The sequence below is a fragment of the Drosophila melanogaster genome, chromosome 3L (genome assembly GCF_000001215.4).
Source record: "Drosophila melanogaster chromosome 3L".
In the NCBI taxonomy this organism is placed as follows: Eukaryota; Metazoa; Arthropoda; class Insecta; order Diptera; family Drosophilidae; genus Drosophila; species Drosophila melanogaster.
The window spans coordinates 6482151-6500559 of NT_037436.4; the positions used below are offsets into that span (position 1 = coordinate 6482151).

Below are 18409 nucleotides of genomic sequence, written 5' to 3' on the forward strand. Positions count from 1 at the left end.
ATTGCATTAAACGGGTAAGACATAGCACCGCGATTGGCATTATCTATCCGACTATTAAGACTTCATTACACATGTCATATTTGCCATTTGCGCAGCAAACAGTAAAAATAAAAATCCAAATAGCACACATTAAATTCCAAAGCCAAAGTGCTCGTTAATTTTTCGTTTATTTATTTTTGATTTTGTCCGCTTTTCATCTGAGCAAAAGTCGACTGCGAAATATTTTGTTAACAACAATTTGCCGCTTGCAGTTTCCCTGCTGCCGTTCTGGTGACTGCGATAAGCAGGCGAAGATAAGACAGCCGCTATAGCTGTTAAAATGCAGTATGGCACAGTGATCCATAAAGTAGTATGAGTTCAGAAGATATTTTCGTAATATACATTCAGTACATTTCTGGGCTATCTACCACTGTGCTGCAGCATTGAGAAACCCCGAAAGAAATCGTAAGTGCAATGCAGTTGCAGTCGCAGCTCAGTGCAACTTGCATCGGCTCGATTCAGCTGAGTTAGCTGTGCAGTAGCCGCGGCAACATCGTTAACACGGCGCAAAAACAGCCATTAAAGCCAAGTTTCAGTTGGAGCTGGGTCTCTGGATCTTGGAGCTGGGTCTCTTGGAGTCTGCGACTTGTGTTTGCCGCATTGGTGACATGCACAAAATGCATGTATATGAGCACCTACGTACGATAACTTCGGTTCGGGGGTAATAATCGCCGCAGTCAAAACCATTGCTGCTGGACATTCGCTTAGCCGAAGTACGTAAATCATAAGCATAAAACAGACTTCGACTCCAACTTCGCCATGCAAGGTGCACTGAGAAAAAATTGTACGCTTTGAAAGTAGTTTATACGTTTCTTAGAACAAATTGAGTTTGGCGTAGCGATTTATTTTGTATGTTTAATTGTTTTATAATTTTGTATTTTATCAAGCTAAGTTTCTCTTACTTCTGGCATATTTCTGCCAGTGCACATGGAACTGCATTATGCATGTGCATAACTTGGGAAACCATCGCTGCCGTTGCGTATGCTCCACGCTAATTAGCTGAATCGCCCCAAGTGGCTCCGAGTGGCACCATCTTTTCCAACTTAATGAGAGTGAAAGGCGAGTTAAAATATATAAAAACTAAATACACACATTTGCAAGCGACTCTAGGCAAATTAAACGGCGATGAGTTGGAAAGTCGAGACGATGGCCGTTGTGGTTCGGATGTTGAGAACAGGTCCACCGCGTTTACAACCAGCAATTATACGTGTTTGCCTACTGCGATTCTCAATGAGCGTTTGGCGTCAGTTGTCTATAAATTATGAGCTTAATGACGTCCAGGGTTTTATGGAATCCCGGCTATTTGGATTTTGAGTGCCTTCAAACGCTCGGTTGAGTCACACACACACGGGAGCTCCCATTAACCTTCCCATGCCCGCCTGGGCATTATGAGATCACATGTGCTGATAGCGAAAAGGAGAAACATTTGGCATTTTCGGCATTTTGGCTGGCTGGCTGCTGCTGCTGCCACTGCGGAAAACCACTCGGTGGTGCAGCGGTGCAGTGGTGCAGCGGTGCAGTTTGTTTGCCACCTCGCTGCCAGTTGACAGCCGTTTAATTTACGCTTTGTTTGTTTGTTTGTTTCTGTCTTTTGTTTGCGTCCTGAGGTGAATGTTTGATTTATAGCCCGATTATAAACCGAAATGTCATAGATATCTGCTGCGTTCGAATTCGGCTTGGATTCGATAGACTATCGTTCCCTAAAATATAGGAAACGAAAATCATCAAATTAATATTTGATACTATTACCTAAAAAGTAATAAGGATGAGTTTAAAAATTTGCCAACCCAACTGCACAACATTTTTTTTGGCTATTTATAAAACTAATCCACATTCCTTTGGCTGATTTCCCAATATTTTTTAATGAAGCAAGTGTCACAGATAATCCACACAAATGGCAATTGTAATTTTCGTTCAATATATACTCTTTCGCAATTATCGCTGGCCAGCGGACAACGTGTCGTATGAGTAACATGATTTTAATTAAGCAAACAGAAGATAACGACCTCGTGGCTAACCCCTCTATGAATTCCCCTTGCAGGTGGCCGCCCGCAGCCTTGGTGGTGTCGCAATAACCGAAACGGTGGCCAAAATCGATCGCCCATCTCGATCAAGCACTCGGCGGACAGCATCCGGCGGCCCACGAGCAACTCCGGCGTTTGGACCTGGCTGGGCGGCAGTCGTCGCTCCTCCGCCGGTCCCGACCAGATCGGTCCGCCGTCGACGTCGCCGGCGGAGAACCACTATACCCACATGGACGATGCCTACAGTCCGGTGGGCGTGAGCGAGGCGCTCTACGCGGAACTGGATCGCGAGTCCGTGCGATCCGCCAATCCCTCATATCAGAATACGGCCTACAGTCAGTGTGGCGAGGTGGGTAGCGCAAATAAAGTAAAATAATAGTTGGTAAATTGGTTTAATACCTACAGCCCAATTCATGACAGAAATTCAGTAATAATTCAGAAAATAATCCTGCAATCCACCCTTCATTACAGAAATACAATTACCAGGGCCACGAGCAGGACATTCCCATGGTGGTCTCCTCGGCACCCAGCAGTGCTTACTATTCGGATCTGTCGGTGACCGCGATGCCCGGCGGAGCGAGTGGCAGTAATCAGGGCGCCTACGAGATTGTCGGACTGAACGTGATGTCCCAGCCGCTGCCCAACTGGGATCATCATGGCGGAGGAGTGGGAGGTGGCGGTGTTGTGGCTGCAGGAGCAGCAGCCGCCATCCTTGGAGGCGGTGGTGGTGGGGGCAATGGCCTTACGCCGGGCGAGGCTGCGGCGATGACGCAACGACGAGGTCCTCGACTGGCGGCCATCAACGAGACGAGCACCAGCACAGTGCCCTCGGACTATGTCTAAATGGAGTAAGCGTTTAAATACAAACATAATGTGAAATGTTCAGCGAGCTTAACATGTTAATAGGATATAGAAGTACGTTATATACACCCCACAGATCTAAGGTTAAATTTACATAATATTTAACACTGGCATACCATAGTGTTTAGTGTTTAGCATGGACTTGTGTCTTTGGTTAATGTCTGAAATTATAATCTGTACCCGTTGCCGATATTGGGATATATTTATACACACTTACAAGGCAAGAATGTATTATATGTCTAGTTTTTATGTAGTCTCTAAGCAACGATTTAATCGTGGGTGATATTTAGCCTAAAAATATGCTATATTCTTATGTTCTACGTACTTTAAACATTTTCTAAAAATGTAAAAACGACAACAAACGCATTTTTTCATAGGCTTAGAACGAGTGAAGTGAACGCGATGGACAAGAAATCGTATTTCCCCCCAGGATCAGTACACGCAAATATAGAAACGATATATACATACGAATACAACATATTTATACACTCAATATTTACAGCAGCCGAAAAAAGAAAACGCATTTAGCTCACCAACATATATAACTATACAAATATATATCTATAACAATAACTGAAGAATCATATTTACAACGATTTTAATGCAACAGATTTCACCATATTTACCGGGGGAAATGATCGTGGCACGTCATATCATTTACCACACCATTATACATATGTATGCAAAGCTATCTATATACTATACCATATACAATAAACAGACTCACGACCTTTAGCAGATGTACTTTAGTTTTTAGTGGTCCGCGGCAGGAAGCGAATCCTCTGCCGATTTATTTAGTAACACACACACACACACACACAATTCCTGTACATTATTGTTTTAGTTGAAAATATAATTAAACAATTATTGATATTTACATTCTGAATCCCAAAAGGAAATGGTTCTTTATTGGAGTATTTATTTGTCGATACAGTAAGTACAATAGTACTCTTAAAGTATATAATTTCATTTTTAACCGAGTAAAAGGTTTTAGTTCATAAAAAATAGGTAATAAGAAAACAATTTTATAAATTCAACAAACTTAAAGTTTAAGAAACAAACAGAACGAAACAAAAAACTATAACTACACTTCATAAAAGAATATGCACTTTACCCTTTACTTCCTGATTTGGATAACTTGGCATATTCTCAAACGTGAATAACTTAAACCAAAGTTTATTGCAAAACTCCCCGTATCCTTATACTTCCTGATTTATTGTCAGTATTCGAAGTTATTGTCGTTTACTTAAAGTGTAAGTTGCAAATGTGACTATAATACTAAACGTCTTTTACCCTAATCTTCCTGATATTTTCGTTGTTAAGGGTAAATTGACATACATAAATGGTAAGAAACTAAAAGTGCAGTTTCTTTAAAATAATTCACTTTACCCTACACTTCCTGATTAGTGTTATTAAGGGTTATTGTCTCCATTCATAATCTCTTCTTGTTTTGTTAACATTATTTGGGGTTATCGTCATATACTTGTACCTTCCACCTTCTGATTTATTGTCATTAACTTATACCCTACACCATAAGATTTATTGTCGTTATTGCGGGTTGTTGTCATATTAATTAGTTTCTTGATAAGATAGAAAAACTACAGCTTATTAATTAATGCCATTTACCCTAAACTTCCTGATTTGTTAACGTTATTAAGGGTAAAATGGCATGTATTTGTGCCATTAGAAACTAAGACTAGTTTATTAAAAATTGCCTCTTCCCTGCTCTTCTAATTCGTTATCGTAATAAATCCCTCAATAAAGGAGGTATGTAAATATTAATTAAGTTGTGAGTCAAGTAAAATACGATATGAATGTTGTACTTTCCACTGAACCTAAAATAGAAATATGTTAACTTCTTTAACCCATGCTAGTCAGTTGCAGCAGAGCACAAGCGGTCTGCTGATTATCCCCCGATTCGTGGACCTTGCGATGGGTGCGCAAGGCAGAGGGTTGTATAAATTTCTTGCCGCAAACGTGACACTCAAAGTTCTTTTCGCCAGTGTGGGTCATTTCGTGATATTTTCGCGTGTCGGTGGTGGCAAATTTCTTTTCGCAATAGCTGCAGGCATAATCTCGTGCCTTCTCGTGGATTGCGCGGATATGTTTCTTAAGACTCGTTGAGCTGTTGCAAACTTTGGGGCAATCCTTGCAGGACCAGGTCCTTTCCAGAGTATGATAGTTGATATGCAGTCGCAGTTCGTTTTTGGTCGTCTTCTTGAGACCACAGTAGGGGCAACTAAAGTTCTTTATGCCCTGGTGACGCATCATGTGGATCTTGAGTTTCTCCGTGCTATAGAATCGCATAGAACATTCCGGCAGTTCGCAGGCATATGGCAATACCAGCTGGTCACCGTGTGTGAACCGATGCTGGCTTAGGGCAGAGCCAGTCTTGAACACCCGACCACAGAACTCGCACATATGGGTCTTCAAAGGCTTGCCAATGTCGTGAGCCTTGCTTTGGTGGTATTTCAGCGAGGCCTTGTGCCGGTACATCCTGTTGCAGCCCTCCTCCTCGCAGACAAACCGCATGCCCACTTCCGAGTGCTCTAGCTCGTGCTGCCTGAGGTTCTCGAATCGGTTGAAAGCTTCCTCGCATCCGGGCTCAGTGCAATGATACAGCATGTGTCCCTGGTGTTCCTTCTTGTGCAGAATCAAGCGTTTCTCCTCTCGAAACTCGTCGGCGCACAAGTCGCACTTGTATGTGGTCAATGGCGGCTCCTGAAATCATTGAATACAACTTAACTTACACTCCTGTTTAAACCTTAAACCCAAACTCACTTCCAAAGCTTTCTTTTCCGTTTCCGGGGGTTGCTGGACATTTTCGGTGAAGGTATGGAATACCAAGGTTGGCGGTGCCTGTTCAGCGACTATTGGGGTATTTTGTGCACTCAAATTGGTATCACATATAATCATCTCCGGCGGCTCCAATAGAAGTTCTTCCAGCTCCAGCTCCTCTTCCTCATCTTCATCGACCTCGTAAACAGGTTTCCTGCGATCTATTTTCTTCCAAGTTACCAGACTTTTAGAACGCCACTTATTGTCGGCTATAATGCAAAGTGCTCGGAAGGAGTGGAACTTCTCCAGAAGCTCGTAGCACTCCGAGCAAATTTCGCTGGGCAAAATATCCTGGTCATCAGGATCCACCACCAAATTTGTGCACTCCGAAAATTTGACGGCGAGATATGGATGGTGCAGCAAATTGTAGGCCTCGTCGTCTCTAGCCACATCGCTGGAGCATACGCGGCATTTGTCCAGGTGTCCCATTAAGTGGTTGAATCAAAGTTATTGAGACCTTTTTTTAAATTCACAAGAAAAAATATTTTTCTGTGTCCTGTCTGCCGTTTTTTCTTATCGCTGTTGTTTGTATACTAAACAGCTGATAGGGCTGGCAAAAATACCGCTGATAGCAATAGTGATGGCAAATAATAGCGTGAGTTGGAAGGGGTTAAATAAATATAGTATAAATGTTTAAAAATATCTACTGTAAGCATACCACAAATAATGTTAAATACATTTATATTTTTAATCCTTGCACGTACAATAAATGAAATTAATCGTGACTTAAAACAGCTTGTTACTCGTGGCACATCTCTAGCACCCTGTGCTAAAGTCACATCTCTAATGGGGGGTGTATAAAAAGTTGTGCTGTTGCAGTTTGTTATTTATTTTTTTCCAGCACAACAATGGATAATTCCAATGGAATCCACTACATTGAGCTAACCCCAAATCCCATACGATTTGATGCTGTCAGCCAACTAACCAATGTGTTTTTCGATGACTCCAACAAGCAGGTATAGTTAAAACATGTTAAAAATCCATGTTGATGATGGCTAAAAATCTATATCTGTAAAGATATTTGCTGTTCGGTCTGGAGGAGCTACTGGTGTGGTGGTCAAAGGTCCTGGATCTCCCGACGATGTCGTCATCTCCTTTTGCATGAGCGACCGTGGCGGTGCCATAAGGTCCATTAAGTTCTCGCCGGACAACCAAATCTTGGCCGTTCAGCGAAAGGAGAATTCCGTGGAGTTCATATGTTTTCAGGGAGATCAGCCTCTGCTGCAGGACATCATTACCCACCAGGTGAAGACTCTGATCCATGGCTTTGTTTGGGTCCACAATCGAGAGGTGGCCCTGATTTCGAATACCGGCGTGGAGGTCTACACCGTAGTTCCTGAGAAGCGACAGGTGCGCTCTGTGAAATCCCTGAGCATTGGCATCAAGTGGTTCGCCTGGTGCTGCGATGCCAATGTGGCTCTACTGTGCACCAGCGAAGGAAACTCCCTGATTCCGGTGCTGGTCAAGCAGAAAGTAATCACCAAGCTGCCCAAAGTGGACTGTAAGTAATCCTTTTGGGTTAAAATCCTTTAAAAGCGTTTTAATCTTTCCTTTCAGTGGGCAATCCAAGTCGCGATGTCCAGGAGAGCAAGGTCACCTTAGGCCAAGTTTACGGCGTGCTGGCTGTGCTTATCCTCCAGTCAAATAGCACCACCGGACTGATGGAAGTCGAGGTGCACTTGCTCAATGGACCGGGCTTGGCTCCACGCAAGTGCCATGTGCTCCGCTTAAGTCTGCTTGGTCGCTTCGCCATCAACACGGTGGATAATCTGATTGTGGTGCACCATCAAGCTTCGGGCACTTCGCTGCTATTCGACATCTCCCTGCCCGGAGAGGTGATCAATGAAATAACCTATCATACACCCATAACTCCAGGGCGCTCCATCAAACCGTTTGGCCTGAAACTGCCCTCACTTTCGCCTGATGGACAAATCTTGCAGTGCGAGTTGTGTAAGTTCTTTAAATATCCAAAAAGTTACTTTATTTGACACTTATACCCATGCAGATTCCACGCACTGGGTACTGTTCCAGCCAAATATTGTAATCGATGCCAAGTTGGGTTGCATGTGGTTTTTGAACCTCTGCATTGAACCATTGTGCCAACTGATTTCGGATCGCATTCGACTTACAGAATTCCTGCTGCAACGCAGCAATGGCAAGCAGATGCTATTAAAAGTCATTGGACAATTGGTAGATGATCAGTATAAGGGAACTCTATTGCCAGTCCTAGAGACCATCTTCAGTCGGATTAACAAGATCTATGCGTAAGTTAAAGACGTTATTTTCATCAATATATATTTATTACATTATGCATGGTATACTTTAGGTCTTGGGTCCAGTTGGAGCTGCAAAATCAAACCGCTCAACCGTCGAACGTAAAAACTACTACCCTGAAACAGAGCACACCGCCCATTGTGCTCATTGAGCAACTGGATATGGTGCAAATCTTTCAGCGCATAGCTCGTCGCCCGTACACGGAATCCATATTGATGCTCTACCTGCAATCCCTGAACAAGTTCAACATTGCCGCCCAGGAGGAGCTGAGCAAGATGATCATCAGCGAGCTGATCTCCAATCGCAGCTTCGACACCTTGCGACGCTTGGTCAGCTATTCAATGCTGCTGGAATCCAAGTCGGTGGCTTGCTTTTTGTTGTCGCATTCAAATGTGGATACGGCGATATCCCAGGTGGCCATCGATATGCTGGGCAGGATTGAAGCACATGAGGTGGATATAACTATAATTAGATATTTTTACTAAGATGTATGAACTAACAATATTTTTTAGATCATCATTGAAGTAATGCTGGGTCAAGGCAAAGTTATTGATGCCTTAAGGCTGGCTAAGAATTCAATGGGTCTGGAAAAAGTGCCAGCTCGCAAGTTTCTGGAGGCGGCTCATAAGACAAAGGATGATCTAATATTCCACAGCGTATACCGCTTTTTCCAAATGAGAAACCTGAAACTTTATGAAACCCTATCTTTTCCCAAGGGTAAGCTAATTTGTAATCTTGAATTGCGGCATCACTTTTTAAACCTTTGAATTTCTTATTTAACAGCTGAACAATGCACGGAATTCATACAGCATTATAATAACACTTTTCCTGCTGATAATCCTACCAGACAGCCTGTAAGCTAAAGGAAAAATGGCAATTTGTGATTAATATAATTTAAAGTGTGCTTTAGAAAGTATAAACATACTGAAGTATAAACATACTTTTGTATTGAATTGTAAATATATCCAATTGAAATGATGATCATTTTATACGAAAGTAAAGGAATGACTCAAACAAGAACCATAAAAATACGGATTTTTCATGCAATTTTTTTACTTACACATACAATACACATAGTTGTACAATAAATACATAGAGGAATAAATGGAATATACAAAAAGGACGATGAAACTATATAAATCGCCTGGGCGGTGCCTTCAGTTGCAAGGCACCCATTTCCAAGGACGAGGAAATGCTGATTAGATTTTTATTTGGCCGCGGCAAACCAATACTTTGATCTGGAATGGCCGTAAAGCACCGTGGACATTCTTCAAACTGAGTCTCCGACTCCTCCATGCACTGCTCGTGTATGCCATGCCCACATCCGCCAAATATTAGCACCTGGCTGTGATCGTACAGCCTTTGGCGACACATGGAGCACTTTGTGGTGGTCACCCAAAGTCCACGATGCGCATGCTGATAGCGCTTGACGAACTTCAGGTGAAGATCTTGACACAGGGCTCCAGCAGATGCTCGCAAAGCCTCCGTTTTGTGCCTCGAACTGTCCAGCATACCCATTAGAAGATCCTTTATATCACCGAAACTAGTTGACACATTGTGGGTATTCATAATCAATTGAACCAAATTATGCAGATCGATATGCTGTGAGGCCTCGTGCAGCAGAGATTTGGTAATGGACTGAAGCTCCTGATGCGGCAGAATATATTGCAAGAGAGCGAACCAACAGCGTTCCAGTTCCTGGGCTGGTAACGTTTCCACAGACCGAGCCAAAAGAGCCGATATAGTCTGTGCCTCCTTGGCTGCTTCCTCGCCAGCAGCGGACTTAAGCAGTTCCATGGACAACTCAAAGGCTTTCGCATAGCTCTCTTGCTTTTCATACAGATAAATCACAGATCGGTTAAGGTGATGGCTTTCAGCTATGGCAATGGCATTCTCCAAGCGATAACCCGAATTGGATCGAAGGAATTCTTCGACGGTAGACGACGACTCCATTTTGCAATATAATTCCAGTAGTAACTCCATTTGACTGGCTTCCAGTTCGCTTTTACGATCATTGAGGCACTTGAGGAACAGATATAACAAGTTCTCCTCCCTTCTCAGGTTATCTAAAAGCTCATTAATCTTTTCTGGATAGTGCAGAGACAGCAAGCGAGTGGTTTCCTTGGCATTGATCGTTAGTAGCTCCCTTAGATTCCTTTTCAACTGCCGGAAAATGCTTCTCTTTGGTGAAGCAACATGGCGTTCCATATATGCAAACATGGTTTCGTGCCTGGCTTCGTTTCGGATGTAGGAATCCAGGATGGTATCGTATCGCTCAAGCTTCTCCAATAGGTACTCCACTACGCAATAGCACTTCGCCTTCTCTGCTAAGCGCAGCTGCTCCTCATCGCTGCTGATCTCGGCCAGGCAGTTGGAGGATAGTAGCTCGTGCCATGCATTCTCTCGCTCGGAGTGTTGGCGACTGCTCTCGTTAGCAATTTCCTCCTGCGCCAAGTGGCTCAAAACTCGTTCCAGAAGCTGTCTATCCCGCGGCAGGCATTGCATTGAAATCTGCTGAGCAATGAAGTTTAGCAAGCAACCAATCTCCGCCCACTGGAAGATAAAGAGTTTTTTGTTGGATGACTAGCAATTATGGTTAACAAACCTTACCGTTGCATTCTCGGGCGACATGATTTCCAGTAGCAGATTGATAATCCTCTTGCGATGCGAGATTCCCAGCTCGTTGCTAAACTCTCGTTCCTGAAACGCCAGCGATATAACGTTTAGGGTTTCCCGAGTATCGAACTTGAGGAGAGCTCTAAGATAGGGATAGGGCAGTTCATCGCCGGCATTCTCCTTGGAATGCTGGGAGGTCAGGCAACGCAGGACATCGTGCTTGACTTGATGCACCAGCTCCACGGGAATTTCTCCGCTGGGATATTCTCTTCCAGCCAGACAACTAGAAACGTAGACCAGCAGGCAGTTGCCCAAATCCGTCTCATCTGGGGTCACCAATGGAAGGAGCTCCGTGAGCGCCGCCGTATAGTCATTCAAAGCTTGGGTGTTGAGGTAGATTTGAGCCCTAAACAGACGATGCTTCTTCACAGCCTTAAGCACCTGGTTGAGATCCAGGCACATCCAATCCAGTTTGAGGATAAGCTGTTCAAGTTTGGCAGGGGAGTGTTCCAGCCAGTAATCCACCAAAGCTTGGGATATCACTGGATTAACACTATGTATCGTTTCCTTTTCTATATGCTCGGAAATGTGCTGTAAGAAAAGTTCAGTGCTGCTGTTGTGTAACTTTTCCCACAGCTGTGTCCACAGAAGATCCAGTTCACCCACGGTGATCAAGCAGTTAACAATGGCGCCGAGACAATACTCTGGTGCCCGGGCGGAATTGGCGATATATTCCTTAAAAAGCATGATGATACGCTCCTTGGCTTGAGCACGTTTCCTCGGGCGATCCACAGAGGCAATGTAGCCATCAAGTGCCAGTTGGCAGGCTTCCTGCCATCGATGGTGTTTTACCTAGAAACGATAAAGTTGAGGCTTTGATTTTCCATTTAAATCCACAGTTTTGATCTTACCAGGAAGCTTATTCTCTCTGACCAAGTTCTAACTCCAATTATATGCAGGGACCTGGCGCCTAAAACGTACAACTGGGTTCCTCTTGAAACCACTGAGTTATAACAGGCATTTGAGCCGGCTAAAGCGAAGGCAGGTGACACATTTCCGCCAGTGGCTAGTCCTTTAAACTGCGCTGATCCGTAGACCAGTCCTGCGTTGGCCATATCCATACATTCTAGTTCCTTACTGGATCGCACATCCACAAGATGAAGTATTTCCGCCGTGTCCAATGAGGCAACACACTTTGGTCCCAGCCAGTGAGCGGAGAGGAGACTCCCCTGCAGCTGGACATGTCGAAGGTATAAAAGCGTTATTCGTCCGTTCGAGACAAACAGTTGGTGAAAGAATAATTGATTCCCGCGGCCCACGACAATCACGGGGTCCACGGAGCGGGAAGTATCTGCCGCTTGAATGAGTACTAAATGCCAGGCGAGGAGAGGTAAGCAATCAGGAGGTCCCTGAAGCACGTGGTATTTGATGACCCTTAATCTTGGTCGGACAGTGACGATAAAATACTTGGATAACGTTGCCAGAGCCACAATGCAGTACTGATCCAATTCATGGCGTCCTTGGGAGTCCATTATTAGAGGTTCCACGGCGCAGACCTCTCCGCGAGCGCCGGAGAAGAGGCATCTCGATTGGCAGCCACGGATGCCCAGCTTCCGGGTGAAACTAAGAGACCACACCGATCCGCCGGCATCGGCACACAAGGCCAGTGATGATCTCGAGGTCCACTTGACATGCAGTACGCCGGTGTTTGGGGTTATGACGTCGAACAGCTCACGGAGAACATCACCCGTATGAGTGTCCAGCATGGCAACCAATCCCCTAGAAAAACCAGCCAAAAGTCGCGTTGAATCCGCATTGAAAGCCAAACTGGCCACCGCACCCTGACCATGCTTGTCCTGATGGGCCCACCTAAGGGTTTGGGTTACATCGAAGTTCAAAATGTGTCCATGCGATGTTCCGATGGCTATGAATGCGGCCACGGCACAGGAACTGGCTGCTCCGGCATTGACACGTTCCGCCGCTGAGGAAAGTTGTGCCGAGATGCCGTGTAGGAGGGTGTACCTCATTATGGATCCTCCACCACCTCTGCCGTCTGTTCTGATCGTGGAATCCTCACCAATCGAGGGCGTGGGCGTGGCATGGGGCACCGGCATTCCAAACTCGGAGGCCACATCCGAATCCGCCTCAAATTCACTGAGCACCGCCTCCAAAGTAGGCAGCACATCGGTGGGCGGTATTGCAAACTCGGCATCATCAAGCTATAATTGGATGAATCAAGATAAAGTGTTATCTAGGCCATTCCATTTTCGGGTAATCCCAACTCACATCTTCGAAGTCCAGCTGCAGGGATTCGGCCAGTAGGCTGTCTGTGGATCCTCGCTCCGATTCCAGCAGAGATTGCAGCGACGGGGCCTTAAGCTCCGACATGCTCCCGGTTCTTTCAATCCTGATCCCTCCCCCAAACTAATAATTTTAAGTGATTTTGTTTTTATCAATGAGTTTCTACGCCCATCAAAGGACTGCCCACTCGTTTGCATAACAGATGTCTTTCGGTTGCTTATCGGTTTCTGTTATCGATGATTTTATATAAAAACTTAATTTAATTGGACAAATAACAGAGGTAAAGATAAATTTTAAATTCTGAGGAAGGCGTATATTTGTTTTTGTTCCTTTAAGAAGCAGGAATTTTAAATTATTCATTTAGAAATAAGCTTATAACTGGAAACAGTCTACAACTTAATGGGAGTATAAAATTTAATGTTAAGTTCAACAAAGTTAAAAATTTAATATCGAAAATTTAAAAACTTATCGAGTGAGAGGACCAATCGACTACTCGACTTAGCAAACATCGAAATATCGCAGGTTGGACCTCACATCGCCATCTGTTCCATCGCTAGTTCATCTTTGTTTTCATCGCGTTCGGTTCAGTGCAGCGGACGATTTTGCTGCTCGCGAGGCCAGCAGATATTAATTAAAATGCAATAAAGTGTGTTCCGAGCCATTTGAATAATCGCGTAACCAAAAACAATGCGCGGCGCACTAGATTATTAATCGGATTCGCTTATCTGCCAGTTGCAGCAGCCCGTGATTGCGGGCCAAGAGCAAAACGCGAGTGGAAATTTCGATTATTGTATTGTTTGTTGCCATGCATAAGACACTTGTGCAAAATGGGCATTAGCAGACACTAACGAATAGTACTAAACAATGGCGCAGTGATTGGGACACGAAATATAAATAAAATATTTGTTTATTTGAGCGTGCGGCGCTTTGCCAAATTAATCGCTCTCTTTCTGGCATTTCCACTCTCTTCTTTACGCGCCTTTCATTCAGTCGCGCGTATGTGTGCGGGTGTGCGTGCGTGTGTGTATGAGCCAGTGACGTAAACAAATGCACAAAAGCGAATGAGTGCAAGAATTTGAAAAATGCGATTGTCGATTCACGTGCCAAAAAAAAGTAACAACAAACGGGAGCAGCAGGCAGAGAACAACTCAGGCAGCAACAAATTGACATAACGTTATTGTTTTCGGTCCTCTGTTTTGTGCACCGCATTCGCTGTATTTTCACCAGCTCAGCTGTGCAATTTCGCCTTGGTGTTGGTGAGCGCAACACGTTTGTGTTCGAGTGGGAGAGATACATAGCAAGAGAGCTAACGTAAACTCCTCTGCCAGCGTCGCTGCTGAAGTCGGCGTCGGCAGCGTGCGTCATTGATGTGCGACAGGTAAGAAGACGCCGCGCTCCAAATATACCCAATTTCCCAAATTACCATAGTTAATTACTTACATAGACGAATATGAAACCAAAACTTATCAATTAGGCGGCAGGGCGGCACCTTTCGCAGGTAATTTTCCCAAACGCACACATTCCTACATACGTAAATAAAGCTCTCATGCAGCTTCGTTTACGTTTTTCGAGATAAGGCAAACGAGTTAATGACACTCGCGGAGCAAAGCATTCTTGCACACGCTGCGTCTCCTCTTTCTCGCTCCCTCCTCTTCCCATTCCGACTTCCCTCGCACCCCCTCTTGACGCGTTCATCACGCTCTTGGCCCCAACTTGTCGATCGGAAATCGCTGGACATTGTTTGTTGGTCTGGTCGCCGCCAGTCGCGCTAGTCGCCAATCGCCCGTCGCGCTAGTTTTTCCACATTTGTCATACACTAACCATAACGAAGGAGTTACCTGGATTTCTGGCTCAAAGGGTACCGAATATTTATAATGGGTTCCTTGGAAAGGTTAATATATTTCTCGGGTCTTTCAGTAAAAGGGATCTCAACCCGAAAATCATTATATTTGTTCTTAAAATAAAGCAGTTTTTTATTTTCCGTAAACTGATATACTGAAAGAGAATTGAAAAACGGCTTAATATATTCATTTATTCATTCATTTAACCTAGTAATATTTTTAAAAGCATTCATATTTATGGCTCACAGCAGATTTCTGTTTATGATTGTCATTTAAGATACTTTATCTCGGATCCAATAACACTTGCAATGCAGATTTGTTTTATTTTGTACTATATGAAACATCGTTTACCCTTAAGAATTTTAATTTGACTTTAAGTGTTCCTTGATGAGTTTTATAAGATAAGATTATTCACTATACTTTTCTAGCCATTTTGGTGCGTTTATTGAACTTAAACGCAGACAAATAAATTTCTGTATAACGTTAAGGTTGTTATTTAAAAGTTGTTGTAGGTGCCATCGAATACATTCAGATTAAATAGACCGGAATAAGGCGATAAGCTCATTTGTCATAATGCCTTATCATTATACATAAATTATTAGACTACGAAACTAACGAACGAACAGCCATTTATTTACTTGATTTCGGGATTAAAAACCAGGCATGTATTTGAATCAATTGAAATTTAATGGGAATTTCGAATGGGTTCTTGAACCAAATAAGATTTCTCGAGAGAGCATACCATATTTGTGGGGCCTTCTCTTGCCCCTAATCGTTTGTGTTTATTATTGTTGACCATGCGCTTTTTGTTCCTTTTTCCCCCTTAGGTTTCAGGTTCTGGCCTTTTATTTTCCGCTCGCTCTGTGTGTTTGTCGTTCATGGTCACAAAATTTATTGGTCAACATTTTATCTTGGCCCCGGCACCCACGTCGACTCCTTTTCCAGCTTTGCAACTTGTTTGCTTCTCGGTCCACCTATTTCTTTCTTCGTTTTTTTTTTTTTTTTTTGTCTTGGCCATTCTCTGGACGGCCGGCCGGCCGCCCACATGGAAATTTAACGCTTCAACACGTTCGGATTTTTCCCAAAAAGAAATCGGAGGAAGCAGCGAATAAAAAAAATATTCGAGAGCACGGCGCTCAAAACAAATATTTTCAAGATAAGTTATGGGCATATAGCTTGGGTTCAGTTTCTCCAGCTATGAAATGTTTAATGGGAAATGGGAAATATCTTAATTTTTATAAACTTGGCGGCGCACATAAATTATCGGTGCGGAATTATTGCGGCTTTCATGGTTTTTCTTTTTTTTTCCCCGCTGCCTTTTTTTTTTCGTTTGTCTGGCGCATACTTTTCGTGACTTTCCGCTTTTTTGTTTATCTTGAGGCGATTGTTGTTTATCTTGATGCCTCTCAGATATTTTCGGCTATCGGTCCCGCGCCCCCGCTACCTTTTCCCATCCATTTTTCCCATATATCGTATATGGAGCATATAGCATATAGCCACAGCTAGCAAATTGGCAATTGCAGCTGCTGCTGGTGGTGGTGGTGCATAACTCAGCAGGCCCTTCAGGCATTAACCCTTTGTTGCCCACATGATAAACGATAGCTTGTTAATAAATCACAAGCCAAATGTGTGTGAGTTTGTGTGCTTCTGCTGGGTCTATCTGTCCTGGATGGTCAGGACATGCTGAAAAAGTAGTAACAAGGTTGCCTGCGTTATTTCATGCACTGAAAAGTATAATCTTTCTTATTGATATTTAGACAAAATGAAAAACAAAAAGCAATAGAAATACAAGAAATAACCTTTTTTAAAATACAGAAGTAGTAAAGTAAAATGAATGTACAATTAATCCTTTACAACAGAACAACCAATAAATACCCCCGTTAATATAGGATGTATTAATTATTTCTCTCGGTGTGCTCCCGGGCTGCATGCCCCGGGTTGTATGCAACTTGATTGGCTCTGCTCTCAGCACAGGATACTCGTATTTCATATGCCGTTGCTAGATTTATGAAGTGCCGTACTGAGTTCCTTGCCGAGCCAAGTCCTTAGCTGAATCCTTTGCTATTGCCTGTGCCTCGGCTGCCATTGGCATTCTAATAATTTTTTATTGTTGTCGTTTAAGTGGCCCATTGTACAGCTGGCAACATATTGTGTGCTTGCTGCAACATCGTCCTGCCACTTGATAACAGTAGGTGCTTTCCATCCATCGGGCCATCCCTCATGCTTTTTGCTTGATTTTGGCGTTTGCCATAAAACCAGTTGTCCAATTCTGCATTCTTGGCCTGCAACACGAGTGCTTCATCGAGTGACTCTCTGATAGAATACGTTTATAATTAGACATTTGGGATTAGTTGGGTTTTGTGTGTGAAACCGGAAGAACTGCTTTTATGGCCACGTCTTCTCGAGCGAGTGATTATTGTCAATAATTTTAGTTAATTAAGCTCGAGTGAGGAATTTGTCTGGCTTTTGTGTAGTTAAAATGAAGTTTCAACGTTCTTTGCGAATAAATATTTCAACAGGAATGTTTAATAATGTTAAAATGTATTTTCTGTATAAATCACATTGTCTGATTTGTTTGACTCATATCAAGTCAAGTCATATGTCATGTAATGACAATTTAATCATTTTGTTACGAATTTGTTTATTGTATTCTCTTCATTGTTATGATGACTCCGTTTCCAATAAAAATATAATTAATCATAAATATATATCAACAGTATTTATTTTAATGTAAGTCTAATAAGGTTCCAAGAATTGTGCTTATTCGCAAATAGGGTTCCCTCTTGCTTCCAAGAAATTATACATTTATGTATTCCAGTTCAAAACGTTCTTAGATTTTTAGAGAACTGTTAGTTGCATGTTTCAAACCAGTTTTCTATTTAATTCCCCGCCTGCTGGAGCTGCTAAGCCGATCTAGGACTTAATCTGTACCATTCTTCACGGCAATCTATTATGTCTAAATTTCAGCTCACGCCTTTCTGCTGCTTACGCCCGTCTGACAAATCTCGTTTGATGCGGCTTAGGATGATGATGCATTGAGTGTCCCAGTTTCCTTCGGCTTCCTCTCCAGCTCCTCCATCTTCTCCAGCCAGCCAGCCAGCCATTCAAGAGGCATCCGTTCATATTTCTTTCATGCTCGCCCAGCATTCAGAGTCAGATTCAGATTCAGTTTGAGATTCAGATGGATGCTCAGTGCATTCGGCTTAGCTATTATTCCGTGCCCGCTGACAATCATAGAGCCCCCAAAGCATAGAGCTAGCACAGAAAAAGTGGGGGCCAAGTGGGGATCTGGCGAGATGTGCAGGAGGAGCATGGCTCAGATGAAGATGAAGGGGCTTCTTAATAAATGATTTGCTGCATGGCAGTCTGTGGGAGTCCTTGTTTAGCTGCTTTTGTTTTTTTTTTCTCCTCGCTGATGATTATGATTTGCCGCCGGGACGAAAGCAAAATGCCAAATAAGCCGCCTGAAAAAGGTCGAGAGGGTCCGTTTGCTAACAGAATTTGCATCTGCGTTGCCAGCCAGGGTCTACGATACTCAGACTTATGTACGAAAGGATTATATATACGCTTATTATTCGGGTACATATGTATGTACATCTAAGCCCGCATTTGGAT

The 18409-nt window shown here is 43.3% G+C and overlaps 5 protein-coding genes across 8 annotated transcripts in view, besides 1 other annotated feature; 3 read left to right on the plus strand and 2 right to left on the minus strand.

The window, feature by feature from the left end:
• Nucleotides 1–3814, plus strand: part of CG42747 (uncharacterized protein) — an 85375-nt gene extending 81561 nt beyond the window's left edge. Inside the window, exons 6-7 of the mRNA NM_139788.3 lie at nt 2081–2412; nt 2535–3814. Coding sequence (NP_648045.2) covers nt 2081–2412; nt 2535–2906 — 704 coding nt within the window. The 3' untranslated portion in view covers nt 2907–3814. The remainder of the gene's footprint in view (nt 1–2080; nt 2413–2534) is intronic.
• Nucleotides 1486–1525: a mobile genetic element.
• Nucleotides 3815–4016: 202 nt separating the features above from the next.
• CG10147 (uncharacterized protein) lies at nt 4017–6274 on the minus strand. Of its 2 annotated transcripts, none has more exons than NM_001274548.1 (2): nt 5706–6274; nt 4017–5645 (listed from the first exon to the last, which is right to left on the minus strand). In NM_001274548.1, the coding sequence occupies exons 1-2, from the start codon at nt 6189–6191 to the stop codon at nt 4785–4787; spliced, it is 1347 nt and encodes a 448-aa protein (NP_001261477.1). In that variant the 5' UTR covers nt 6192–6274; the 3' UTR covers nt 4017–4784. The 2 variants fall into 2 exon arrangements, with proteins under 2 accessions (NP_001261477.1, NP_648046.1); NM_139789.2 differs by having other exon boundaries at nt 4447–5645.
• Nucleotides 6275–6530: 256 nt separating this feature from the next.
• On the plus strand, nt 6531–9060 carry Bulli. The gene is made up of 7 exons (NM_139790.3): nt 6531–6718; nt 6780–7263; nt 7320–7712; nt 7768–8026; nt 8089–8488; nt 8549–8753; nt 8820–9060. Exons 1-7 carry the CDS (start codon nt 6611–6613, stop codon nt 8897–8899), a joined length of 1929 nt encoding a protein of 642 aa, NP_648047.2. The 5' UTR covers nt 6531–6610; the 3' UTR covers nt 8900–9060.
• Nucleotides 9061–9079: 19 nt separating this feature from the next.
• On the minus strand, nt 9080–13147 carry Vps8 (Vacuolar protein sorting 8). Its single transcript, NM_139791.3, has 4 exons — nt 12939–13147; nt 11564–12871; nt 10647–11504; nt 9080–10589 (listed from the first exon to the last, which is right to left on the minus strand). The coding sequence occupies exons 1-4, from the start codon at nt 13038–13040 to the stop codon at nt 9168–9170; spliced, it is 3690 nt and encodes a 1229-aa protein (NP_648048.1). The 5' UTR covers nt 13041–13147; the 3' UTR covers nt 9080–9167.
• Nucleotides 13148–13529: 382 nt separating this feature from the next.
• Nucleotides 13530–18409, plus strand: part of sfl (sulfateless) — a gene marked incomplete at both ends in the record, with an annotated part of 54425 nt that continues 49545 nt past the window's right edge. For all 3 annotated transcript variants that reach the window (NM_079222.5, NM_001414148.1, NM_001169883.3), the window contains one exon: nt 13530–14331. The remainder of the gene's footprint in view (nt 14332–18409) is intronic.

Bases quoted from the DNA above. Each gene is read 5' to 3' on its own strand.
- CG10147 (NM_001274548.1), bottom strand. From the start codon at position 6,191: ATGGGACACCTGGACAAATGCCGCGTATGCTCCAGCGATGTGGCTAGA. The intron at 5,646-5,705 runs GTGAGTTTGGGT...CAATGATTTCAG, and splicing joins CGGAAAAGAAAGCTTTGGAA to GAGCCGCCATTGACCACATA.
- Bulli (NM_139790.3), top strand. From the start codon at position 6,611: ATGGATAATTCCAATGGAATCCACTACATTGAGCTAACCCCAAATCCC. The intron at 7,264-7,319 runs GTAAGTAATCCT...CTTTCCTTTCAG, and splicing joins CAAGCTGCCCAAAGTGGACT to TGGGCAATCCAAGTCGCGAT. The intron at 7,713-7,767 runs GTAAGTTCTTTA...ATACCCATGCAG, and splicing joins AATCTTGCAGTGCGAGTTGT to ATTCCACGCACTGGGTACTG.
- Vps8 (NM_139791.3), bottom strand. From the start codon at position 13,040: ATGTCGGAGCTTAAGGCCCCGTCGCTGCAATCTCTGCTGGAATCGGAG. The intron at 12,872-12,938 runs GTGAGTTGGGAT...ATCCAATTATAG, and splicing joins TGCAGCTGGACTTCGAAGAT to CTTGATGATGCCGAGTTTGC. The intron at 10,590-10,646 runs GTAAGGTTTGTT...TTTATCTTCCAG, and splicing joins TGTCGCCCGAGAATGCAACG to TGGGCGGAGATTGGTTGCTT.